The following is a 23,695-nucleotide window of genomic DNA, read 5'->3' on the forward strand; positions in this document are numbered from 1 at the left end:
TCCTGCTGAGCCTTCTAATCTCTATGTTCATGCTACCCAGGTTGTGATAATTTCTGTAGTTTTTCAATTTAGCTTGGGTGAGTGCTAGTCTAAGTCGGTTTGCAAAATTCGACAGAAGACATTCCTGAGAGAAGACCCAAAAGAATGAACTACTGCAGCACTGGGGACAAAGCTGTCCTGCTGCAAGTTTATGTGTCTGATTTTCAGATGTAGAGAGCAGTCAGAGCTCAGCATCAACCCCATGGGTGCTGAGTTATGGCAAGCTTTCACTGCCTTGGTCTGAAACTGACTTAAATGGGAGCAGCATTACCAACCCTATGGATTAACCACTGCAGCATGTTGCAACAATTAATTAATTGAAGAAAACTTGTCTGTGGAGGGCCACGTGATCCTGCTGAGTTCACTGGGATTCCCATGTGTGTCCTCCACAGAGCTTCTCAGGCCCAGCTGTAAGCGACAGTAGGTCAGAACTGCTCATAACCTTTGTGTATCTCCTAGGTTTTTGATAAACTGGTATCTGAGGTGAACTGCTTAAGTCCACATGGTTCAAGCTCACACTTAAAGCTCTAAGGATGCGGGTGAGTGCTGAAGCCTTTCTTTGCACCCTTGTGCAGCAGTTTGAGCCTTGAATTTGCCTCTTCCACAGCTCAGTGCCTGATCCTGCAGCAGGCAGCTCTCACAGGGCACTGGTGCGGGCTGCCTCCCTGGCGGCAGCAGCACTGCCAACAGGGAGCTGAAGACAAACAGCTTCATCAAACAGCATCAGGCACGAAACGTCTGCGTTTATTATCAACTTCAGAGTTTATTAATTTATCAAACCAGGTCAAAGTGATACAACAAGTACATAAATAAGTACCGTAACAGACATACATCCCATGAAGAGAATGACAAACATGACATTGTGTACTTTGTTGTCTTAAGTGACCAGAAACTGGAAAAATGCAACACTGCATTTTACTAAATGGTGCTTATGAATTCTTTTTTTTTGTTTTTCTTAAAAAGTGTTTATTATAAAATAAATACACAATCTGGATTCCACCTGTCCTGTCACAAATACAAAAAGCAGGTTGCCGCCACCGCCTTAAAAAAAAATTACAAACGCTGTACACTTTCCACTTAGTCTGTTTTCACCAGCTACTGCTACAAACAGATGATGCCTGTGAGGTGAGAAATCAATTGCTGGTCTTCCCACCACATTGCTACAGTTCCTCAGAACCTCTTCCTTCCAATGCCTTCCCCAAAGGACTGATAAGGTTAATTCATTACTTGTTAGAAGATTTATAATAAAATCTTGCACTTCTGCAGTGCATTTCAACCCAGTAGGTGCCACATGCCGTGGGTGTCACCGATGCCAAACTGTGGCGTGCAAGGACACGCGGCAGTAACTTGTAGGGCCGCGAGGCCTTGGGGCCCCAGGCCGGGCAGCTGCAGCCCTGCCACGCACAGGGCAGGCCAGGGCCCTGGCAAGGTGCTGGGACAGTTCGCTCAGCTCGGCTGTTAAGGAACAGTGACACAGGACTTGTAACGGCCCGGTGCTGGTTAAGGCGCTGTGCTATAGTGTGGTGTCAGCGCTGTCAGACGCCGGGCCCCTCTGAGGGGAGCGGAGGGGCTGCCCCATGCCAGGCACAGCCGGTTCCAGCCGGTTCCAGCAGCCCCAGCGCCAGGCACAGCCGAGCCCCGCCGGGCTGGCGGTGCCTCGGGGAAGGCGCTGAGGGAAGGGCACCCGGGGCTGAGGGGAAACCTGTGAGGAACGGCCCCGCCGCACCCCGGGCTGGGGAGCGGGGACCCCCCTGCCGCCATGGGGGGACCCTGGGGAGCTGGCTCGCCTGACAGGAGCTGCAGCCGTGGGGGGCCCACAGAGGATTTCCCTGTGGCCGTGGAGGCTTGGAAAGAGACTCCCGTGGCTCTTACTGATACCAGGTGAGAGTACTTTGTTCTTGCAAATCCAGCAGCTGCTGGAGGAGCTCCCTTTTTAGTGTGTTTTCCTGTTAGACAGTGGTCCATGTTGAGTGCTTGGTAGAGAGGGAAGCATTCCTAAACATTATCTGCTCTCTGTCCAGGCCTTGGGACAGCGGGGTCATTATATACAGGCAGGATCGCTGAGGACCTGAGAGCACCCTGTATGTATTCTCCTAATTCCCCTCGGTCTTTCCTGCACCTTCATGCCTGCTCCTCCTTGCTGAGGGGCCCTGTTGCAGGCCTGGGCCTTGCAGCACGCAGGCAGGGCCTGAGCAGCAGGGAGGAGGCTGGCCCTGGGGCCTGCGCTGCAGAGGGGGGCTGCCAGGGGTTGCTGCTCAAGACAAGGTTCCCCCCAGGATGGTGAAGCTCTGCCTGAAACGGGCATTCAGCATTGAGCTGTCCCACACCTTCATCCCTTTAGAAATGGGGACGCCCTGCAGTGCTGTCACTGGCAGGGTGACAAACCCCAAAATCCTTGCTGTCACTGTTGATTTCACTCCCCGTGAAAACCCAGCCCCTGGCTCAGGCCATTTCCATAAAGCTTTGTTTCCTAGCCTGTGTTTGAACAGCAGTATTCCTGTCTGCTTGTGGAGTAGAAAATGGGAGCAAAAGCAGGCAGAGTCACTTGCTTCTTGGGATTTAATCCAACATCACAGCCACAGAGGCAGTGCAGTATTTTGGTGACTCTTCAGAGAAAACATTTTTTAAAGTATACTTATACTTTTCCTGCAGATGAGAGCCACCTTTCTTAAACACCTGTAGACAGGCTATACTAAATTTAGCAGAATCTCTCAGATTTGTTTTTCACAAAGAACAGTTTTCACAGAGCTGGTGTGTTCTCAAGGCCTGCTGTAGCTGTTCAGTGTTTGTCATGGGAGAGAACTGTCTTGAAGTGTGAGAACCGAGAGGTCACCCTCAGAGAAATGCAGATTAGGTTTGTTAGAAATCAGAACAAATAAATTAAGTACTGTCACAACTTTTAAGGAGTTACTAATCGGAAGGTTTAACCCTCTAGGTGTTTTGAAAGTACTACAAGTACTTCACCACCTTCTGCCACATCACTTTAGAAGGCAGTTTATCAGCCAAGAACATGTGTTAATAGGACCCAGAAGAATGAAGTTATTGGCGCTGTGATAGGGAGCTAACACTTCACATTTTTTAGAGAAGTGGATGGAGGAAACAGCGAAAACCACTTAAAAGCGAACATTTGCTCAAATTGCTACAAAAATACAGTGATTGCCACTAACACCTGCTGTTCAGTTTATGGACTCAGTTTGCTTAACTACAAGACATCATCCCAAAGGCAGGCTGCTTAACAGTTTGTTAGTTTAAAAATGGTTTTTATGTCTCCAATATAAGTATTGTATCACTTGTATTTTTCCTCCACTACTAAAAAAAATCCATGAGTCATTTCAACACCAGAAATGGTATAAATTCAGCACAGGAAATAATGCTCTCCATAGCTCCTGCACATTTATTAGGTGTCCTTCTTTTCATTAGTTTGAATAACTTGCCAAATAATAATAATAAAAATGTTCTGTTTTCTCTTTTTAACTTGTAAAGAAATGAAAGTACAGTCTTTCTTTCTCCTTCCCCCACCAGTAATACAGAGCCTCCTAGTCTTTTGGAGGAGATATTTGAACGGTTGACACAGACCACTACACATAAAGCAGCAAATTTGCTGTGCATGATGTGAATAATTACTGCATTATAGTTTTGGTTTTTAGGGCAACTGTTGACTTAAGCAAAATAAGCCTGCAGTCCAGCTGCAGATCCAAGTTTTCATAAGTTTTCTTGTGTTTTTCCCTCCAGTGCTGTCTCCCTTAACAGTGACCCTTTTCAGACTTTTCAAGGTACAAAACCTTTACCAAATCCTCGAGCTCAGTCCTGCACACTCTGCTTTCACACATTTGGCTGATCTGAGCTTCTCCCTCGCTAAATATTTTCCACTGGCCTGAAAACAAAAATACAAAGGAGACAGATACTGACTTAGAAAAGAGCATAGGGAACTGTGAAGACATTTACAAGCACTCTCCAGACCAACTGATTCACAATGGTCAAAGACAGAATATCCAATCCTCCCATGGAAAATATTCAAAGTATTTTATAATCACATAACATATTCCATGCAGAATAACTTTGTTGAAAATAAGAAACAAGGACCAGAATATTATTCCTTTCTTTGATTAAGTAGTACTGTAAGTTGAGCCTATTTATTCAACTGTTTAGGACGTTGGATACTCTATGACAGAGTGACGTGAAAATTTAACTCTGATGGTAAACCAAAGTATTTAAAAGTTGGGAAACAAGTCTAAGTGTCTCATGCACTGGGAACTCAGCCTACCTGTGTGTAATACAAACTGTGTCTGTTGGATATTAATATTTCCATACATTTTTTATAATGTTAATAGAAATGCCCACTGTCCTGGTAACTAGAATACTGTACTATAGATAACAAAGACAAGCTTACAGAAGGCTGACAGCATAAAAATTAGGAAACTTTTTATATGAAAAGGTGTCTGCTTCTTACTAGGTCTGTATTATCAAGAATATATTATTCCTGGGATAAATACTTCCTTGCCTGCTTAGAGACCTCAGAAAAAAATGCCAACTTGTAAGCAAAAGAACTGGGAACTAAAAATGTCTATACCTTAATTCAACTATCAAATTAAGTGTCATATCCCAAGCTGGATGAAATTAAAAAAAAAAAAAAAAAAAGAAATTGATTCAGGATTGATTAAAGAATTACATATCCTTTCAAAAGGCAGATTTTAATAACGAAGAAATTGTTAAGAACATAGGAAAGGCTTCTTTCAAATATAACCTACATGTATGTAGAAGAACTCCTTTAATCACCTCTGAATCTTTTCCCTTCTAAATGACTTTCTAAAAAATTGGGGTAACTTGACATGTTACTTAAATAAATCCAAATCCTGCTGCTGTGCTCATCTCAGTTGTATTTCAGATTTAGGGCAGTATAGACAGAAAACAGCCTATATTGTATTTTATCAAAATACAGGAGAGCAGGACAGCATGGACATGAACTACTGTTCTGTGTGTCTATATTTTAAATTGCTGTCACCTGATTATTTAAATCTAAACTTATAAAATATTGAAGCCATGTACTGGAGGAAAATTAGTACATCTGTGTTGAGTAAAAAAATGTTTTTCAAGGCTATGATTACAAGGAGAATAGAAACTTGAAAAGGTCAGAATTTTACTTACTAGGTGTTGTCCTTGTTATCTGCTTGAAGTAAGGAAGTTCTTCAAATTCTCTCTTGGACACTTTTTCAATATAGAAGTGACGCAGAATCCCTTCAGCAAAGAAGTGAGAAGTACACATTACTGGAAATGTGCCTGTTGTTCTAAACCTGGGTTACTGTCCTGCCTTTATGTAGAAATACTGCCATGTCAAGTCACCTTGTGAAATAATCCTTACCAATTACGTGGATTTTGAGCCTATTGTTTTTTATTCTGTTTCCCACCCCTTTGGTGTTTTTTTTTTGCTGCTCCCCTGTAAATCCTTGTGTGGATTATGATTGTGGAGAGTTTGTGAGGGGTGTGAGAATTAGCCAATTCTTTTCCAACACAACTGAACCCTTCCTTAGCATGAATAAAGTAAGATTACAACAGAAGCCGAAATCCCAGTGTCTTGGAGAAAAACAGTATAATTTTGCAGGCAGATGCCATTTTGCCTGTTGTTAGCTAGCAGGCAACCATGCTATCAAATCATCACAAGGCTTTGTGGCTTCTTGAGCACACGCATTAGTTATTAACCATCCAATCCTCCGTGCTTTCTTTTCTGCTCACACTTGGGGCTTGGCTTTGTGCTTTAAAGTGCATTCTAGAGATGAATCACTTCTGTGTAAAGGGCTGCACTATATAAGGGTTTCCTATGAGGATCATAGGCTTTTTCCTTAAAGAGGATGAACAGAGAGGATTTTTAGGAGGCTGAAGATAATTTTTATTATACTAAAAGTTCAGGATTTGCAGAAGTACTTAAGCTTCTGAATGCTTTTCTGGTTTTTTTCTAATTTTACCAGTTAGTCTAGTAAAAGATATTGTTTCCATCCTTAACAAATTTTTTGCCTGTATTCTACACCACCATGGGTGTAGCAGCACTAAGGCAGATAGGGCAGACTGATTTCACTGGAAAGCTTTTTGGTCCATCCTAAATAAGAACCTCCAGGTGCTTGGTTGAAACCCTACTACCCCTTTCTCCACAATAAATTACACAGGTATTACTGACAATCTGTTTGTCATTGGGCTTTTGCTCAAAATGAAAGGCAGGAGTTCGCAGAACTAGAGTTTTGTGTGTTATTAATGTTTTTTTGTGCAGCAAAACTTGAATATGTTGGAAGTGGCAGTAATACCAATATCCTAAATAGCCAGAACAGCAGTCTCAAGACACTTGGATTTGTAAAATGTCTTGGGATTTTAATGGAAGTTGATACACTGTTGAAAGAAAGAATTTGCTCAACTCACCTTTTCTAATTGTCCACACATGTATTTCTATTTGAGGTGGCTTTTCAGTCTCTACCGCGATTTTTCTGATGGTTTCTCCTTCCTCTGTGAAAATGGATTCATAGACGGGAAATGTCTCTTTCCCACAGAAGTAATCTTTGTTGTCAAAGGCTTGACTTGGCACTTCTTCTGTTTAAAAAAAGCCCAAAACACATGCTGCAGCTGTAATCAAGTCCTCCAGAACATACTTGGCACCAATAGCCAAGCAAGTTTAATTTAAAAGTAGAATTTTCACTTGCGTGGCCACTTAAATCCACCTCCAGCTAAGCCCCAGTGTTTTGTACTGCTAGGTTCTGATGGCCTGTCTATGGTGGCAAGACAGTACTCATCTTTATAATCCTGTTTCATAAGGAAATGAGCTGTGTAAAAACCACATGGTCAGTGAAATGCCTCACAATTTTTGAACCTGTTGTCCACTTTTCAGGCATATTTGAAATAATGGTAGAAGTCTCAGAGGTAATAAAATAACTAATTGAAAATCGGTGGTTGGGCAGAATGAAGAAACCCAAATTAATGCTTTGTGGAGGAAAAGGACAGAGAGAACCTCCAAGGTTTGCATTTTGCTCGGCAGCAACCAGCTGACCAGCACAAGCCTGGGCTAGCCACAGTGCACATAATCTCTTGCCCATCTGCTAAAGTTGTAGAACATATAAGTAGAAATTGTAATTATTCTGTTGGTAGTTGGAAGTTGGACAAGCATGTAAGAGAGATGATGCAACTCAGAAACTGGGACTGCTGTTTGTGGTAAAAACTAATAATTAATACATCTCCACACACACTAGACAGACTGCAGGAAGAGGTTCAGTTTTCTTAAAAATTGGCACGTAGAATCTCAAAGAAGAAGACCGTAGCTTTCTTTTTGCTATTAAATTTTCTATTGAAGTCTGTCAGCCAGGCTTTGGTGACTGTTCTCATCTCAAATGAGCCCAATAAAAACTGTGGATCTCGGATTCAGAAGTATCCAACAGGATCTAGACACACATCTCCTGCCTGCCTACTGCCACTGCATTGTGCTTTTTCCCAGTAAGCAAGGCTAGCAAGAGAAAATGGGAAGTGCGCATTCTATGAAGGATTTCTAGATATGACTGAACAACTCATTTCCATAGAGCATTTCTGCCCAGTGCATCACCAAACACACACAGAAATGGACCATCCAGATTAGAAGACTAAAGGCACAGAAGGGAACTGGACACCCCTTTACTCTTTAGATCATGTGCAACATGGCTGGCTGTTTGGCAGACCATCAGCAGATTCATATTAGCAGATTTTTCACTAGTTGTAGGCATTGATTTTAATAAGTAGTACCTATGTAAGTTTATTCGTTAGTGCAGCACAGAAACAATGCTAGATTTGTGATAAGTTATTACTTATTTTAAGGATTAAGTTACATAACTGATACCTGTGAATTTATAATCAGGGGTTTTGAATCCCTCTGGTACATTTTAAAAAGCAGAAATTATATTATCTCCGTGCAAATTTCACAAGCTAGAAAATGAGTTGAAGGTTCTGTGGGCACTGCAGTGGGGGAAAGATGGTAGAGTCTTTTGACAGTAATGAACTTTCTGTGTATGTTTCTGTAATATTCTCTTTGGAAATGAGTGTCAGGAAGTCATGCTTACAGTAGAGAGAAAGGCAGTGACTGATCAGAACGTACGTGCCCAAGGCAGCAACCCGCCATTTGAGGAACAGCAGTGAACAGCAGGGCTGGCCAGGCAGCTCTGCCTGTCTCACACTGAGAGCTCTGCACACACATGAGAACAACAGGCATAGCTATTGCTGCTTTCATCAGATCTTATCATGACCAGAAGGCTTGAGCCAAGCCCCTTCGCATGCACAGCAAAAAGGTGGTCTGCGATCAACTTTGTTTTACCTGGACAGACTTTACAGCATTTTCCTTCTACTTTCTGAGGGTATTTGCAGGGATATTGTTCTGGACAATGAATTTTCTTACATTCTTGTTTGGTGATGTTGCAGGTGCACAATACACACTCTACGATTCCAAAGGCCCGGAGATTAGGATGCCAAGATTCACCATGTGAGTATGTTTTGCCATTTGAGACACAAACTACAAAAGAAGAAAAAAGGAAGAAAGAGTACAACTGGAAAAGGTATGTTCACTGGCTACCTCTCTATGAATATTCATTTGGTTCATGCACATTTGTTTAAAGCAGTGTCTTTATACATAGTTTGTTAGTGTCTCTGGCCCATTTCTCTGCTTGTTAATTTAACTTGGACTTTTGCTGCTGAAAATGACCCTGAGCCTGTGATCACCGTTTTCTGAGAAGTTTTGCCTTGATTCCAACTCTGCCAACACAAGTGCCCACCACTGTTTTGAGGAGAACAGTGAAGGTGGACGAGTCAAGTATTTGACTAGCTCCTCTCCAGTGCACTAATTTCAGTTGCACATCATTAACCAGGTTACAAAACTCACTCCTCCTTCCCCTCCTAATCTCAGTCCACACACGGGACACAGCCCACTACATTGGCTCTGCCTTCTAGAATTGAATCTGCAGATGACAGGATTATGACATTTGCTACTAAGTCATCTGTACAACTTTTCTTGCCATTAGCTGAACACAGCTTTTGCAGCGAGAGCCCTGCTATCAGCAGGATGGATTAGTGCCACCTGGGCCTTTTACTGCTTTTGAATGACAGTTCCTGCTACGCAACACAGAACAAAGCAAGGGAATGTTGCAAAATGAAGTTTAATGGCCTTTGTGGAAATATATATGTCTATAGGTATACAGAGACATTTGGCTTTTGGAATCACAAGAAAACATTAGCATGAAAGGATGCATATGGGACTGCATTCCAATAGAATCTAAGCACCTCAGAATATTTATTCATCAGTGCCCTTGGGAGACAGAGAAATACAGATGACACAAGGAGAGCAGAAGCCAGTTTGGGTCACCCAGCAGTTAGTGGGAATTATATCACTTTACATCATGTTTGCATTTGTCCTATAAACCTTACTTCTTTCTTTTTAAATATTTTATAAACACAAAGAAAAATGCAAACTAATTCTAACAAGGTGAAAGAAAGGACACTGCCTGATTTCTAAAAGCAACTAAAGGGAAGCTGGGATATGTTGTAAATATTTCCAATTCTTCTAATATGCCATCATTTTTATTAATGCTTTTATTTGTAAAATATGTTCCTATTTTGCCTGTAACTTTCAAAAGCAATTTAATTTTTATCTGTAATCTGAAATTTACATCTAACTGGTAACAGATGTGACCAACTGGCTTATATTTTACTGAGTTACTAAGATTTATGGGGAGTATTTTTTGCAATGTATTGTCTTTCATGGGGTTATGCTATCATTTGGTTTATAATTTGCTACTTTTTAACTCTTTCTTAAGACACATTTTTATTTTAGAGGTAGGAAACATCTTTTTTTTTCTCAAAATCAAAGTGTTAAGTGTATACTAATAATATGGGAGAAAAAATTATAAATGAGAAAACTGGTAAGTACTCAGCCACTCAGCAATCTTCTTACATGCTTATTTTATTGTTATTATTATTTGTATTTATGCTTTAATGGATTTTTTCCCCAGCTAGAGCTCTCCAGATCCTTTATGGACATAAATATTTCACAATTTCTCTGTGACAGGGGAAGGGATAATACATAACATTGTGTAGATAAGTATTTTGTTTTAAGGGTTTGTTCAGCACAGAGCAGTTAAGTAATTACCTGAGGTAGCAGATGAAGCCTCCAGTAGAAGCCAAAATACACCAAATAACTCCTAGTTCCCTGATGCCCTGTTTTTAGTTCTCTTCATGTTTAGAATGATAAATCTGTACCCATGCAACTGCGCAGTATTTGCACGTCAGGAGAGTTGTTGTGTGTTTATTTTTTAACGTGTTGAAATGTGTCTCAAGGGATATGTGCATTAATTAATACAACACTTGTTAATTGCACAAGAACAAAAGAAAATACACAGTCAGCATTCCTTTTTTCCATCATGGGGATCTCTCAGACACTCTCCAGGCAGCAAGTGTCTGAAGTTGCGGCAGTTACTATATACTGCATCCAGAAATATGCTATTCGTCTGTATGCTCTTTATTTGCTGAAACAAATCAGTTAGAAATTGCTTTGATGATGTCTTCATGTGTGAATTACATGTCAAAGATATTGCACTGCATGGAGATTCCTGCTCCTAGATTCAACATAAAACACTGGCATGATCTGAATGTTTTTTCATGCTTGTTCAGGTGGATAATAAAGATCCTATGGCCAACATTCCTTCTGTTAGTTAATACCTTAAAAGATTAGTTGGCCCCAATACAAGGGCTTTTAACTCTTTGTGGGTAGTTTCTCAGTGTGTACTGACTGGTATTTGTGGACAGATGCTCTTCCGAACATGCATTTTTACAGCTATTTCTTCTATGGTTTCTTAGGCCTGTTCCTGCAGACCTCTGTTCACCAAAGTGCATCTACTGTGGGAACTGAGCATCCCACCCTTTTTATTGCACAAAACCTCCTGTCCCACTGACTGGTGAACTGGTATTTTCACTCTACTTTTGTCCTTCCTGTTATGTACCAGCAATACAGCTTAGTCATGTTTGGGTAGGGTTTGCATGTAGGCTCAAAGTTCTGTGGTCCCCAGAATGTAATATGCACTGTATTATAGTATCAGAAGGCACTAAAGGATTCTTAGGGTGAGATTCATTATCTTGGTTAACTTTGGCACTTTACAGCTCAGGCATCCAGTACAGGCTGCCTACTCTGTCTCTAGTGTTAGCCAGGGAGGAGGAAAAGCACCCCTTGCATCCCACTGTCTCAGGCCACTAGCTTAAGGTGGGAGAAGTCATGATATTGTCTTTCTGGAGAATAATTTGCTAAGTCTTGGGGGCAGAAAACCTCTTGATACTATGGCAAAACTTTATGGTCTGAGATTTGTGGGGCAGTTTAAACACATGCTCTTTACAGCTAGTAAAGTTACAAAACTGGAGACAGTGTAAAGAAAATAACCACAAATAATTTCCTTCTGGACAAGTCACTGTGTGAACAAGTTAGCAAATCCAAAGGCATCATGGTGTCCTTTACGGCACAAAGTGCTCACTTCCCGAGTGACCACTGCATGTGTTCTCAGAATCATGTAGCACAATCCCACAAAGTAATTCAGGGAGCAACACAACAGTGTAGTGTCTTTGCAGAGTGAAATGCACTGTTGTATGTATAGGCACAACTGATCTCAGTCATGAGCTAATTTTGCATCCTTAATAGCTTATCGGGGTTTGCCTCCCTGATTTGCATTGGGTCTCTTGATACCAGTGTGAATTTCCAAGATTCTGCTGTATATTTTGAGAAGTCTTTTTGAGCTATAGGTGATTGATTCCTGACTCATAGTAATACTATGAGAAGTACTTGTATTTACCTCGTCCATGCTTATGCTTGTTGTTGATGACGATTTGTACAATTGTTCCTGAAGCTTGCTGGGGATCCGGTAGGACTCCACGGTTACTCCTGGCATTGGGAAATCGTGGAATGTTGACTACCTGCCTCGCCGAGCTGGGTGACAGGTCATAGTGGGAGCGATGGTATGAGTGTCTCTGGAGGCAGAGAGCAGGAAAGTAAATGTCTCATTCCAATCAACATGGGGGAAAAGGCTGTATTAGAAGCTTAACACGGGCATCATCATTACGTGTAATGAATGGCACCATAATAAATAAAGACCATTCGGGTTTTGCAGACAGTTAACACAGTAATGAAGTCATCTACACATAGGTAGTGGTAACGCATCTCACCAGACTGTACACATCAGTGGTGTCTTTATCTAAGCAGGTCATCTGAAGTCCCTAACCAAGTCAATGGACAGAGAGGCCATTTTAGAACCTGACTTGTGGATGTTGTGCATGTCTGTATCATGAGGAGATGAATCACAACCCAGAAATACCTGTTTTTATCCATGTATTAAAAATGGTGTGCAGAGCTAGATACCTACTTTACTGTTGTCTACTCTGCTTAAAGATTAGATGAGAAGAATTGTAAGCCTGTCTAGTTTTCCTCATCAGAATTGTTTTCTGTGGGGACTTCAGTGGCAGAGCATGTCCAGAATGACTGTCCAGCTTCTTGTTTCCTTGCAGCTTTAAACTCTCATGCATGGCCAGTGTTAGGTTTGCACAGACTGAGCAGAACCTCACTAGAATCTGTCTTACAGACTGAGAAACCTCATTTTCTTTGCAAAGGAAAGTAGTAGTAGTAGTAGTGTGCAGTGTGTTTTCTACAGCAAAAACACTTGTTTTCAAAGAATTACTTTCTGAAGTACCCATGAAGTGCATGAAGGGCTAGTGTATATTACAGCAGTTATTTTAGAAGGCATGATTCTTCTCACTGATTCAAAGACCTGTTGGTTTATATATTTAGGTAGAGCACTTAATGCTTAAAAGCTCTTCATATTCTCTCCAAATGCTGTTATAAAAATAATCTCTTGAGGAGTAAGTGGTTAATGGATACTTTTAGCCCCAGGGGTAGTGAAGCCCCTAAAGTAAATACATACAAGTGTATATGTCAACTGGGAAGTAAGTGTTTGCAATTACGATTTAAAAGTAATGCTTGCATAGCAAACAAGATGCTGTAGGATTTTATTCTTACAAAGCATATACAACAAAGACCAAATCCAGAACCCACAGGAGCTCATGGGAGTTTAATTCATCATTATTCATGAATTCAGGTTGAGTTTATTAAAGGGTCTGCAGAAGTGGAAGAAGCCTATTTTGGCCTAGATTCACAGAACCCAGGATGAAGGAGTAGATATTCAGACCTGTTATCATCCTTTTCTCTTTTTTCCCCCCAGTGTACTGGCGTGCACAGCACAGCAGGAAAATCTATCTTTAAATTGTAGGTCACACTTACGGCTTCCCTGTTGGCTGGCTGCCGGAAGATATCTCCATCAGAATGTTCCCATGATAATTCTCCATCTCCTGTACATGAATCAGAGCAGTATAAGTTAGGGGACTAATTGTGCAACACCTTGGGAGATACTTAAGAGAAAAGTCTCATCCACCTTTACAGCTAAATTGAAGCTGGAGGTTGCATCCAGTCTGTAGCCTGACTTTATTGTATTAGATTCTGTAAAGACCAAAAGGAAGACCTCTTCCCATGCATTACGCAAACTCAGGATGAAGGTTTACTGTCAGATTTGTGCAGCTTAACAAGATGCTATGAGCAAGGTGATTTCCTGCAACCATTTGCTATGTGATCTCAGGCAAAGCTGAGGAGACATGACTTAGCTTACAGAGAAAAGCTAAACTGTGTGACCTTCCATCTGCTGTGGGCAGTGTGAAGCCATAAGCACAGTTAACTGTTGCTCGAGTGACATGTAACTTCCTGAGAACTGAATCTTGAACTAGGTTTTTGTAGTCAGCTGTGAAGTGTAGCCATTAATAAATAACATTGTATTATACATATCAAGAAAAAGTCCTGCAAATTTCTTGTCCCCATATCTGTATGGTTGTTTTTTCCCTCTTATTTATGCTTCATTTAATAAAAATTGCCAAGTCGCAATTCACCCCCAGGTATGGTTATGAACCAGGAAGGTACTTTCATCTGTTTGACAAAGATACTCTGTTTCATAAATAGAAGTGATGGCTATGCACAGTGCATGACTCACTAGACACAAACCAGCAACTCTTTCAGGAAGCCAGGCGCATCCAATGAGTTATGGCAGGATGTATAAGAAGCTGACCCACTAAAACCAAATCCCATCTAAGCTCATAGGATCCTTTATTTGCACATAGAGAGCATGAAATGTTCAGCACTGCTTTTTTTGAATCAGGCCAACAAAAGTACTACAGGATAGGGCTCATAGCACCAAGGACATTCTGACTTGTCTTCTAAAAGAGAAAAGGTTTTGCTGGAGCACTTGTGATTTGTGCATGTGATGCGGAAGTAATGCATGCTTTTGAGAATGAATGGGAGGTACTTGCAAAGTCAGGCTCTGGTTCCTCACAGCTAAACGTGTTTCATGGAAAGGAAAGTTGGAAAGAAGAAACGCTCAGTTTCTGTTCAGTAGTGTCCAGTTGTTCTCTTTGTAAAGACAACTTCATAAATACAAACATAACTAAGCATGAGCTATGGTAGAAATTATAGCAGGAAAAAATTATAGCCTAGTTCAGGCTAGAGATAGAATGTGGCTTTAAGAAGTTTTAGAGACATATTTAGAGGCGTTCCTTGATAAGACAAGCCATGGAACTTGAACTGATATCTGACTCTTGGGAAACTTGTGCAAGAACAGGAGAAATCGTTTAGTGTGGAGCTAAGCCTGGAATTTATCCCAGCCTTGGAATTCAGATACAGGTACAGATAAGACTGCTTTGCTAGTGGCTCAAAGCCTAGCTCTAGATGTGCCAACCATTGCGCTGGAACGCAGCAGTGCAGTACCAACACATCAGGAGCCTTACATTAATGGCGCAGACCGTGGGCTTGGGTCCTCGAAGCAACATAGCTGCTACAGCAGTAGTAGTGCGTGATACTGGCTTGGGAGAGCCATGGTGCTGATGTAGGTATGCCCCCAGTTCTAGAGTTAAATCATCAGTCAGATCCATCACCACTAGCTTAGTGCATACTATGTATTAGCATTTTATCCTCTATGCAGTTTATGAGAGCTTGCCTCTTAAGTTAAGGGGAAGATGGATCCTAACATAAATCAGCATCTGAACAGTAGTGTTTGGAACCTTCTCGAGTCACTAGTAGAGGAATGAATAGGAAAATCAGCAAAATTGTATTCAATTATGTTAACATACTTGGCATGCAAGGAGCAGAAACCGACTCAGATTCCTCCCCATGAGCTGTGCTAGATCTTGACACAAAATTTTTGATTAGATTTGCATTTTGTGAGAATCACAAAGGGGAGATAAAACATGCCGTATTGAAAACACCAAAGTTGATTACAAGATAAATGGGCATTTTAACATTTTAAGTAAGTAACAGACAGTGGAATACATTAAAAAAACCCTGCATCAGTGCAGACACTGGGTCATTTCTGCTGCATAATGCAATTTAATCTCACCTCTCATATGGAAATTCTAATGAACCTGTTTCTCATTAGTGACTCTCTCTCTGGCTGAAGTGACTGATTTCTCCAGCGTAAGGCTATTTTACAGCATAGATGTGTCTGATACTTCTAACTTTGAAAGTCAGTTTGATTTTTGTAACTTGAAGAGACTTGTTTCAAATACAGCTCAAATAACTATCAGGGAACAGATACTAGGAATCAGATGATTAGCAAGGATTTACTTTAATTAACTGAAAATGTATTAATTTAAAACAGTATATCACTAAATCGCACCCTGGGAAGCCAGAACTGTCACCTTGTCTGCTTGAGATCAGAAAGCTTAATAAGCAGTTTCCCTGGCAAAATGTTTCAATATTTATAAAGATACTGTGGACTAACATGGCAAAACAGCAAAGAATGAGAAACCATGTCCACACAAAGAAGTATTGCATAAAGATCCTCATACTTGCTCTGACTGAGCTGATGTATTTATGCAGCACACAGCATTGCCCTGCCAAAAGATTAGCTCAGGTGCTACAGGGTGCCACACTGAAATTAATTACTGCTGCATCTCCACGGTTAAATAGCTTAGACAGCTTGCTGCACTGACATGACTTACACAGCTTCTCTCCAGGAACTTGTTCCTTCCAAGCGTGCTGTAGCATCGTGCTGCACTATTAAGCACTGAGGCACTCTGAAGAACCCTCTTTTTGGCTTCACCGCTCGGAGCTTTTTGTCCAGCATGTGTGTTCAGTAAACTCCTTAGGACAGGGACTGTGGGACTATGCTAGTTCGTGCTTCACAACTAGCATCACAGGCAAAATTATACAACTGGCAATATACTACTCCTTATTTTTACCATGCAAAAGTAATGGGTTCAAACAAGCAGGATCCCAAAAGGATATGGCTGCACAAAGGTGCAAGCAGGAGAATTTTTCAAATGCAGCCTGGCATCGCTGCTATCAGTAGAGTGGCACTTCTGAAAACCATAGGTACCTTTGGGTGCTCATCTGAACCTTTGAGAATTGGCCATAGGTGCTTACATACCCTAGAAATGGTGATTCAAATGCCACAATACTAACAGTAAGATAAAATACATTTAGAAATTCTCAGATCTTTAGATGGTCTTTTAGACAGCTATTTAGGTTTAGACATTCAGAAAGGCTGGGAAGGGCCCCTAGAATCAAGCTCCCTGTGTGTACAAGACCTAAATCGAAATTACTAGTAAAATACTGAAGTCACCTGCGTATCAACTGACACCTAACTTGAACTGGAGTGACTGGCCTTACCCTCTGAATTGAAATTCTTGTGTCTTGCATAACTTGAGCAGGTCTGGTAATATGTCAGATAGAAGCTCGTCTTTTATTGCAAAGCTCTTCTACCCAGAGCAATGACAGCTATTTCAATACATTACTTGAAGCCTTGATTTATCTCACTATGGGGATGCAACTTTATCATCAGTGCATTCTCTCCTTGTTTCAATTTTGGAAAACAAAGGTAGTGATGTTACCTTGCTTGCATTCAAGGTTTAGTTTCCCAACATGCACTAGATTGTAAGTACATGGGAAACTTGCAGACAGTGTCCCGAGTTGGTGCACAGACAGGGCTGTGCCAGGGGAAGGAGTAAATTCAGAGCCTGTTCTTCTGTGGTTGTACTCGAACTTACCTCTGCAAACTGGACAGCAGGACTCCGGAACAGAAACTGGGAAAGAGCAAGTTAATTTGGGACAAGTCTTCAGCCCACAGTACACATTTCCTTCCTGCCAGTAAAACACAAGGATAATTCAGGAGTCATCCGATTCCTCTGGTACTGCATATGCATTTTTAATGGACATGCTTAAATCTAGTATGTGTTTACAGAAATGCCACTCTAGTATGCAGAAGCAGAATATTAGACCAATGAAAAGTCTGAATAGCTTTTTAAAAATTTGTTGTTGCACAGAAGGAGGTCCCGTTCTTTAAAAAATGGGGAAAAGGGAAGAGTTAAAAGTGTGCAGGGGGAAGAACTACAATTACTAGTTTGAAAATGTAACTGATATTATGGTGCTAAAATCACCCAGTGTAAATTCTCGCACCTGCTCTATCTTAGTTGCATCTTAATATTGAACTGGAGATATAGCTTAGCAGCAGCTAAAAATCAAAGTCTGTTCAGTACTTGGCCTGTCAAATTTGTAGTTAATGTAGAATATGATGATGATTTGATCAGAGGAGGTCCAGAGTTGTTAATGCTTGATACTGAAGAGCTGGTTGGACTGAGAGGGATGCTTTGGTTCAGACACTGGCTCTGAAGAGTCACTGGGTGACCGCTCAAATATACTGGATTTGAATTGGTGACATCTCAGAAATGGCTCTGTGGCCCAGTGTCAGTTCACAGAGCTGTCCACTCCTAGCCTGTGGGGGTCTTTACTTATCATTCAGTCCAAATGAATTCACTTTCAGTCACTGGCTTCTTTTTTTTGCCATATGTTCCAGTCAGGTTGAAGTGAAATATTCTATATATGCTAAGTATCAATATTTTAACTGCTGCCTCTGCACTGTAAGCTCACTTACAGCAGATGCTTGACAGGGGTAAGCTTTGCGCACTGTGTTTGAATAAAAGGCAGCCTGGCACATACCAGATGCTGCAGACTGGCTCTGTGCATTTTCATGAGTTCCAGCATTAATTCTCCATTCCTGGCCTTTGCTATGTATTGCTTATATTTCAGTGGCATGTCTTCTAGAAAGGAGAAATGAAGCACAGACAGAGCAGGTCTCTGTCAAATCATGTTACTTACTGAGCAGCTGCACTGGGCACACTGGTTTGCTTGCCTGTTTTGGAAAAGACCCTCTGCCACAAACATTTCTCCATGATGGTAGGTGGTGCCATTGTATTCACAGGATTTCCCGGTGATTTTGCTGCTTACTGAGAAAAGGGAGTCCTCTGGAAGCAATGGGAAAGGAATACTTCATGCAAATGTTCTTGACAACTCGTGATATCACAAATACAGGGGAGGAAAAGCTTCCCTTCTCCTTCCTTTATCTTTATCATAAAAGGGCAAGTTTTGTCATGCTACAAAATATAAGTGATATGCTGCTGTTTTGCTGAACTTTAGTAATTCATGTGTTGACTGTCCCAGTTAATCTTAGGCTGCCAATAATTAGCTGCAGTGCCAGCACTGATGGTCATGTCTCATGCTGCTGTATTTTCTCCCGCTGTCTGCTGTAGCATTTGGTATTAGGACAGGCAGATACAGTTATGTGCCTGCTTGTTATACAGCTTTTTTGTGCATTAATGTAGAAGGCATTAGGTCCTGTATACACACAGAACCCCACTATCAATCACACTGTTATAGCATGGTTTCCCCCTTGTTAGTACTGGTAACATTTTATTAATGGTTTGTAGTGTTGTAGCCCCTGGAAGACTTAGTTATAGGGTAGCAGGCCGTGCCACAGAGCATGCATGATTCCATGACATCCACAGGCACAAGCCTTCTGGTGGAGGAGTGGTGATACTGATGACAGAACTGTGTCAAGAGAAAACTATGTACTATGCAAGTGTTTGTTCCTAGTGACTGTCACAATTTGTGGCCGCTGTTGTTTTCAAAATGGGCAAAACTTGTCAAAGGCAGACTTCAAAAGCTACCCAAAAGCTGATTTTTTTCTGACATGCATTTTAATGTCAGATGTGAAAATGAGTGCATATGACAAAGTGTATAAGATGGCAGTGTCAATTCAAACCTGAAACCTCCTGTTTCAACTCAAGATCATATCAAGTCCTGCACCACATGGGTTAAATTTTCTTCTAAGACATAAAGCTATCCACATCTTATATTAAAACATCCTCTAGATTGTTTAACTATTAGCAGTTTATGAACTGTGCAAAGGGATTGTACTTTACCTATGAAATGTAAGTCACCTGATACCTATTGGGCAGTGAATTTGGCACTATACATTCACAATCACATGAATTTAGCATCTCAGCATGGGAAAAGACATTTTGAACAAGAGCTCTGTGGAAGTAACAGTGGAGCGTTTGTTCCCTGGAGCCTGCATCACTGCAGATTTCTAGGAATGCAGCTGAAATTTCAGTCAGTGGGTTTGGGCTTTCATATAAAAGAAATCTGAGCTGAAAATTCAGGTTTTGTGTAGCGCCTTTCGTTATCTGTCAGATAAACCTGGGGAGATTTTTTTGTGAAGCTGTGCCACCACAGAATGCACATTTTTTGGCTAGGAGCTCAAGTGAAAGAGCATTTTTCTGCTGGCATGCACTGGGATTAAACACTGACATTTAGTTTTCCATAAAAGCATATATTTAGTTACATTGGTCCATCAAATATTAATATTTTGAATGGTGAATGTCAAATCTGGCTGTGGAGCATATATGTACTATAGTATTTGGGAGTCTAGTGGGTCAGCAAAGAACATTCTGCAGGACGAGGGCAGGAGAAGTTAGCCATTTAGGGTTCCTTCCCTGATCTTACATTTCTCTTCAAGACAGACATGGTAAGCGCACTTCCTCCTTTGAAAGCACCAAATGTGTCCATTATTTCAGTGCAATCAAGGGTGTCTAATGATACCTTTCCAGAATCTTATCAATAATACAGAGTTTTGACAAACCTGAGCTTGGCATAGAAATGCAGTGCTTTCAGCACTTTCTGTATGGTTTGCTAGTAATACACATTCTGGAATGGCACGATGTATGGTGTAATTAAGAAGCATCCTTTGAAAGTCATCAGCAAAAGATTCAAGTGACAAATTCAGCTACTGTCCCATTAGGCACAAATATTGGAAAACATGAATAAAAGAGGCACCTCTCAGGTCTGTGCTATACTCTGAAACTTATGTCACCGTAGTTTCTTGGGCTTTCCAAGAGTCATCTCACAGAAAGCAGAGACTGCCAAAGCCTTAGTTATCCCCTTGCCCCTTGGGCAACTGCAAGAGCAGTAGAACTGGAAAGAAATTAAAATGAAAGGAGAAATGAAAGGAGAATACAGGTGGTTCTTGTCTGGCTATGAGGCCCTGTTCATGCAGCCTCTGCAGGACATTGCTGTGCCTGCATGGGATGCCTGTCCAAAAGCAGTGTTTGGCTTGTGGTTGGACATTTGCGGAGACCAATACTTGAGTGACTCATTGTGACTCTTCAGAGTATTGGATGAAGAGAATGAATTTTACTGCAGATTTACCTTGATATATGCCACATTATTCAGTTCACTATGAAATCACTAAATGCCTTCAAACTGTGGCTTCTAAACAAGGGAAGGAAAATGGTGAACCTTTTATTGCTTGGAAAATAGCAGTGGAGAGTTGAAGTAGGTAACTGTTTTCACCTCTATTTCTTTTAGGTTGACCATAGAAGTTAGGCCTATAACAGCTAAATCATAACATGTGGTCCAAAACACATGGATATCTGCCTATCTTTGGAATGTGGGATGAAATTCTATTGCCATTTTGAAGTCTTATTTGATGAAATAATTACAAGAAAAGTCAGTTTCAATTACAGGGAGTAAGACCATGGTTTAGGTGCTATGGTGAACATACCTGTGCATATGATTATCTTCTAGCACATTAAGTGAATGGGCCTATTTGGTTGCATAAAATAAGGTTTAGAATAAGTTTTCAGATCAAGACCACATTGCTGTTATTGCAAAAAAATATATACAGTCATATATTGGAGACAGCATATTGGAGAGCATGACTGATCCTCCCCAAACACAGCATCTGTCTAGAAGTGCAAGGAAGCTTTGTTTATATTGTATGTCTAAATATAACTTCTGTCTGGTGTAGTTTCTCTCTCTCTCTGCTTGTGTGTGACTGATTTTCCTCAGCTAGGACTTGCCTTGGTTTCTTTTCTAGTGCTCTTTAAATCATGGCTAATTAGAGGAGTTCAGACTCCCTCATGATATCATATTCTCCTGTAGAATGTGAAATTAGAGTCATTGTGGATTGTTTTAATAAGCGCCAGGTTTGAACTTTGAAAAATCTTGGCATTAATATTGATATCAGCATGCATTATTCTGTGCCTTAGTTAAGATATGTTAGAACTAGATTATTTAACTGCAAATATACTGCATTGCTCAAAGCTCTATTTGTAAACCTCGCTTCCTAATCAGGATTGTTCCCAAAGCTTTATCTGGCATTTTAATGGTGCTGACTAACATTGCTTTAATTAGCTGCTCTGTAAAGTACCAGGCAAACCATCTGTGTGAATCCTTTTAATTAACTGGCTTCAATCTGAGCTTTTCTTTCTGGCATTCATAGCCTGTTGGTGGAAGCAATATAAAACATATAGAATAAAGATGTTATAGCATCAATTGAAAAGGAAATATCTTTGTTTCTGTGGTTGGCATTTATTCTCTAAGGGCTCAGACTTCAGTGTAGAAGTTGACAGACCATGCTGACATTTGCCTGCAATTTTAGTGCGATCAAGATAAGACCACGAGTGAGCAATACGGATAGCACTGTTTTATCACCAACATTGGCATTATGTAATGGCAGGGGGCTAAGATGTGCAACCAAGGCTTCACAAGACTTGATATGGATTTGAACTTACCCTGTAACTTTAAAGGTTGAACCTGGCTGAAGAAATTTTTCAGATTTTACAAACAGGCAACACAATACAACTGTATAAAAAAATGGAATAGCTTCAAAACAATTATTTTTTTGAAAACAATTGAAGACTGGGGTGGCTATGCATGAATTCTTATATCTAAGCATTCTCCTCTTCCAAACACATGGGATTCTGTCCAGCTTTTGTTGCCTACCTAGGCTGTTTTTCACTGGCATACCATACACAAGGTAAATCCTAGCCTCAATGAAGCCAATAGAAAGGTTTCCTTCGGGATTCAGCCTAGGTGCTTACTTGAATGCTGCTTTTTAAGATCATGTTTGAGATGGATGCTTGAACTAGAAGGAACTGTTTATCTATACAAAAAAAGATTTGTATCAATTCAGATCTGTAATACAGCCTGATATAAAAAATCACTATGAACTAGAACTGCAGGTAAGTATAGTTCATGTATTCCATGAACTGTAGCCTATTGGACAGGGCATGTGAAGCAACAGATGGTAAAAAGTTTGCCACAAAGGGATACTAACTTAATGTGAAGTGCAGTACTAGTGCTTTCCTGATAGTCTGACAAAACAGATATGAATTTGATAAACCACAGACATTTATGGAAATTTTCTGATTCAGTGGAATTCACTCCAATCACAGCTTTTCCATGGAAACCTGCCTGGGTTCCTGATGGTCTGCCTATAACTTGGGGTTTCCAAGGGCCCAGGTTTGAGGGCAGCCATACCATGTACAGAGACCAGGGCTTCCTGGCTTTTGGAGCTTTCCAGTCTCCTGGGAGAAACAGATGCTGTGTCACATGGATCACAGTTTTGGAAATGCCATCTTTTAGCTTTATCTGTTTACAACTCTATTCCTTCCTGGATTGTTATGAAAGCTTGGTCCTGAGATGCTTTACCCTTACTTGGATATGGAGCAGAAGAGCATCAGTTATCTGCAACTAATCCCTTGAATAGCTTAGACAAATTCCATGGGCAGTTCCTGGTGTTTGAAACTGTGGTTACTTCTGTAAAAGTACTTATGTGCAGAGAGTGAAAAGCAGTAACTGGCTATGAGCAAACTAGGCTTTTGGGAAATGTGGGGTGACTTACTTGAGGAAGGGCTTTAGGATCCAGGCCTTACTACAATCAATTAAGTTTTCAACTTGGATCCTTCTGGAGAAAGTCAGGAGGTACAGGTACAATTGCTAACAGTTTTAGGACACTAACTAACAAACCAGCAAAACCACCTCAGAATCAGTACAGTCATGGCATGATAATCAGTAAAGTGTTTATAAGGTGACATCTGACCTTCAAGACAAAAAAATCAGTTGGCTTTGGATGGTCTTCACCATTGTGGACAAGACCAAGCATTGGCTTTCTGAAAGTCATTGTGTCAAGTTTTACTGATCCGCAGCCAGTAATAAGTTGAAGTGGTAACTGAGCGTACTCCCGAAATGGAGCTTGTACAGACTAGACAAGGAAGGTGTGTAGGCAAAGTTCATGCTGCTGCATACCTCTCAGCAAGGTCTGTAAGGACCTTGCACAGCATCTCAGTAAGGGTCTGCAGGTTTTTATTGCATCTCTATGAGATACTTGTACAATATTCTCACCATTCTCGTTAGTACATAACACTCTCACTATTGCTTTATTTTAATATCAGAACATCTGGCAAAGATCATTTT

General features: G+C 40.8%; 2 protein-coding genes across 2 annotated transcripts in view; one reads left to right on the forward strand and one right to left on the reverse strand.

Moving 5' to 3' along the window:
* Window positions 1-778: 778 nt before the first annotated feature.
* The window catches only part of CHRDL1 (chordin like 1), a 45,495-nt gene continuing 22,578 nt past the window's right edge, over window positions 779-23,695 (reverse strand). Inside the window, exons 5-12 of the mRNA XM_056359515.1 lie at window positions 18,257-18,402; window positions 17,149-17,242; window positions 13,343-13,410; window positions 11,865-12,039; window positions 8,354-8,548; window positions 6,445-6,612; window positions 5,185-5,274; window positions 779-3,913 (exon numbers count right to left, since the gene is read on the reverse strand). Of these exons, the coding sequence (XP_056215490.1) occupies window positions 3,783-3,913; window positions 5,185-5,274; window positions 6,445-6,612; window positions 8,354-8,548; window positions 11,865-12,039; window positions 13,343-13,410; window positions 17,149-17,242; window positions 18,257-18,402 (1,067 nt within the window). The 3' untranslated portion in view covers window positions 779-3,782. The remainder of the gene's footprint in view (window positions 3,914-5,184; window positions 5,275-6,444; window positions 6,613-8,353; window positions 8,549-11,864; window positions 12,040-13,342; window positions 13,411-17,148; window positions 17,243-18,256; window positions 18,403-23,695) is intronic.
* Window positions 8,571-23,695, forward strand: part of PAK3 (p21 (RAC1) activated kinase 3) — a 198,821-nt gene continuing 183,696 nt past the window's right edge. The window contains exon 1 of the mRNA XM_056359511.1: window positions 8,571-8,591. The gene's annotated coding sequence lies outside the window, so the exon portion shown is untranslated. The remainder of the gene's footprint in view (window positions 8,592-23,695) is intronic.

The sequence above is a fragment of the Falco biarmicus genome, chromosome 14 (genome assembly GCF_023638135.1).
Source record: "Falco biarmicus isolate bFalBia1 chromosome 14, bFalBia1.pri, whole genome shotgun sequence".
Lineage (NCBI taxonomy): Eukaryota > Metazoa > Chordata > Aves > Falconiformes > Falconidae > Falco > Falco biarmicus.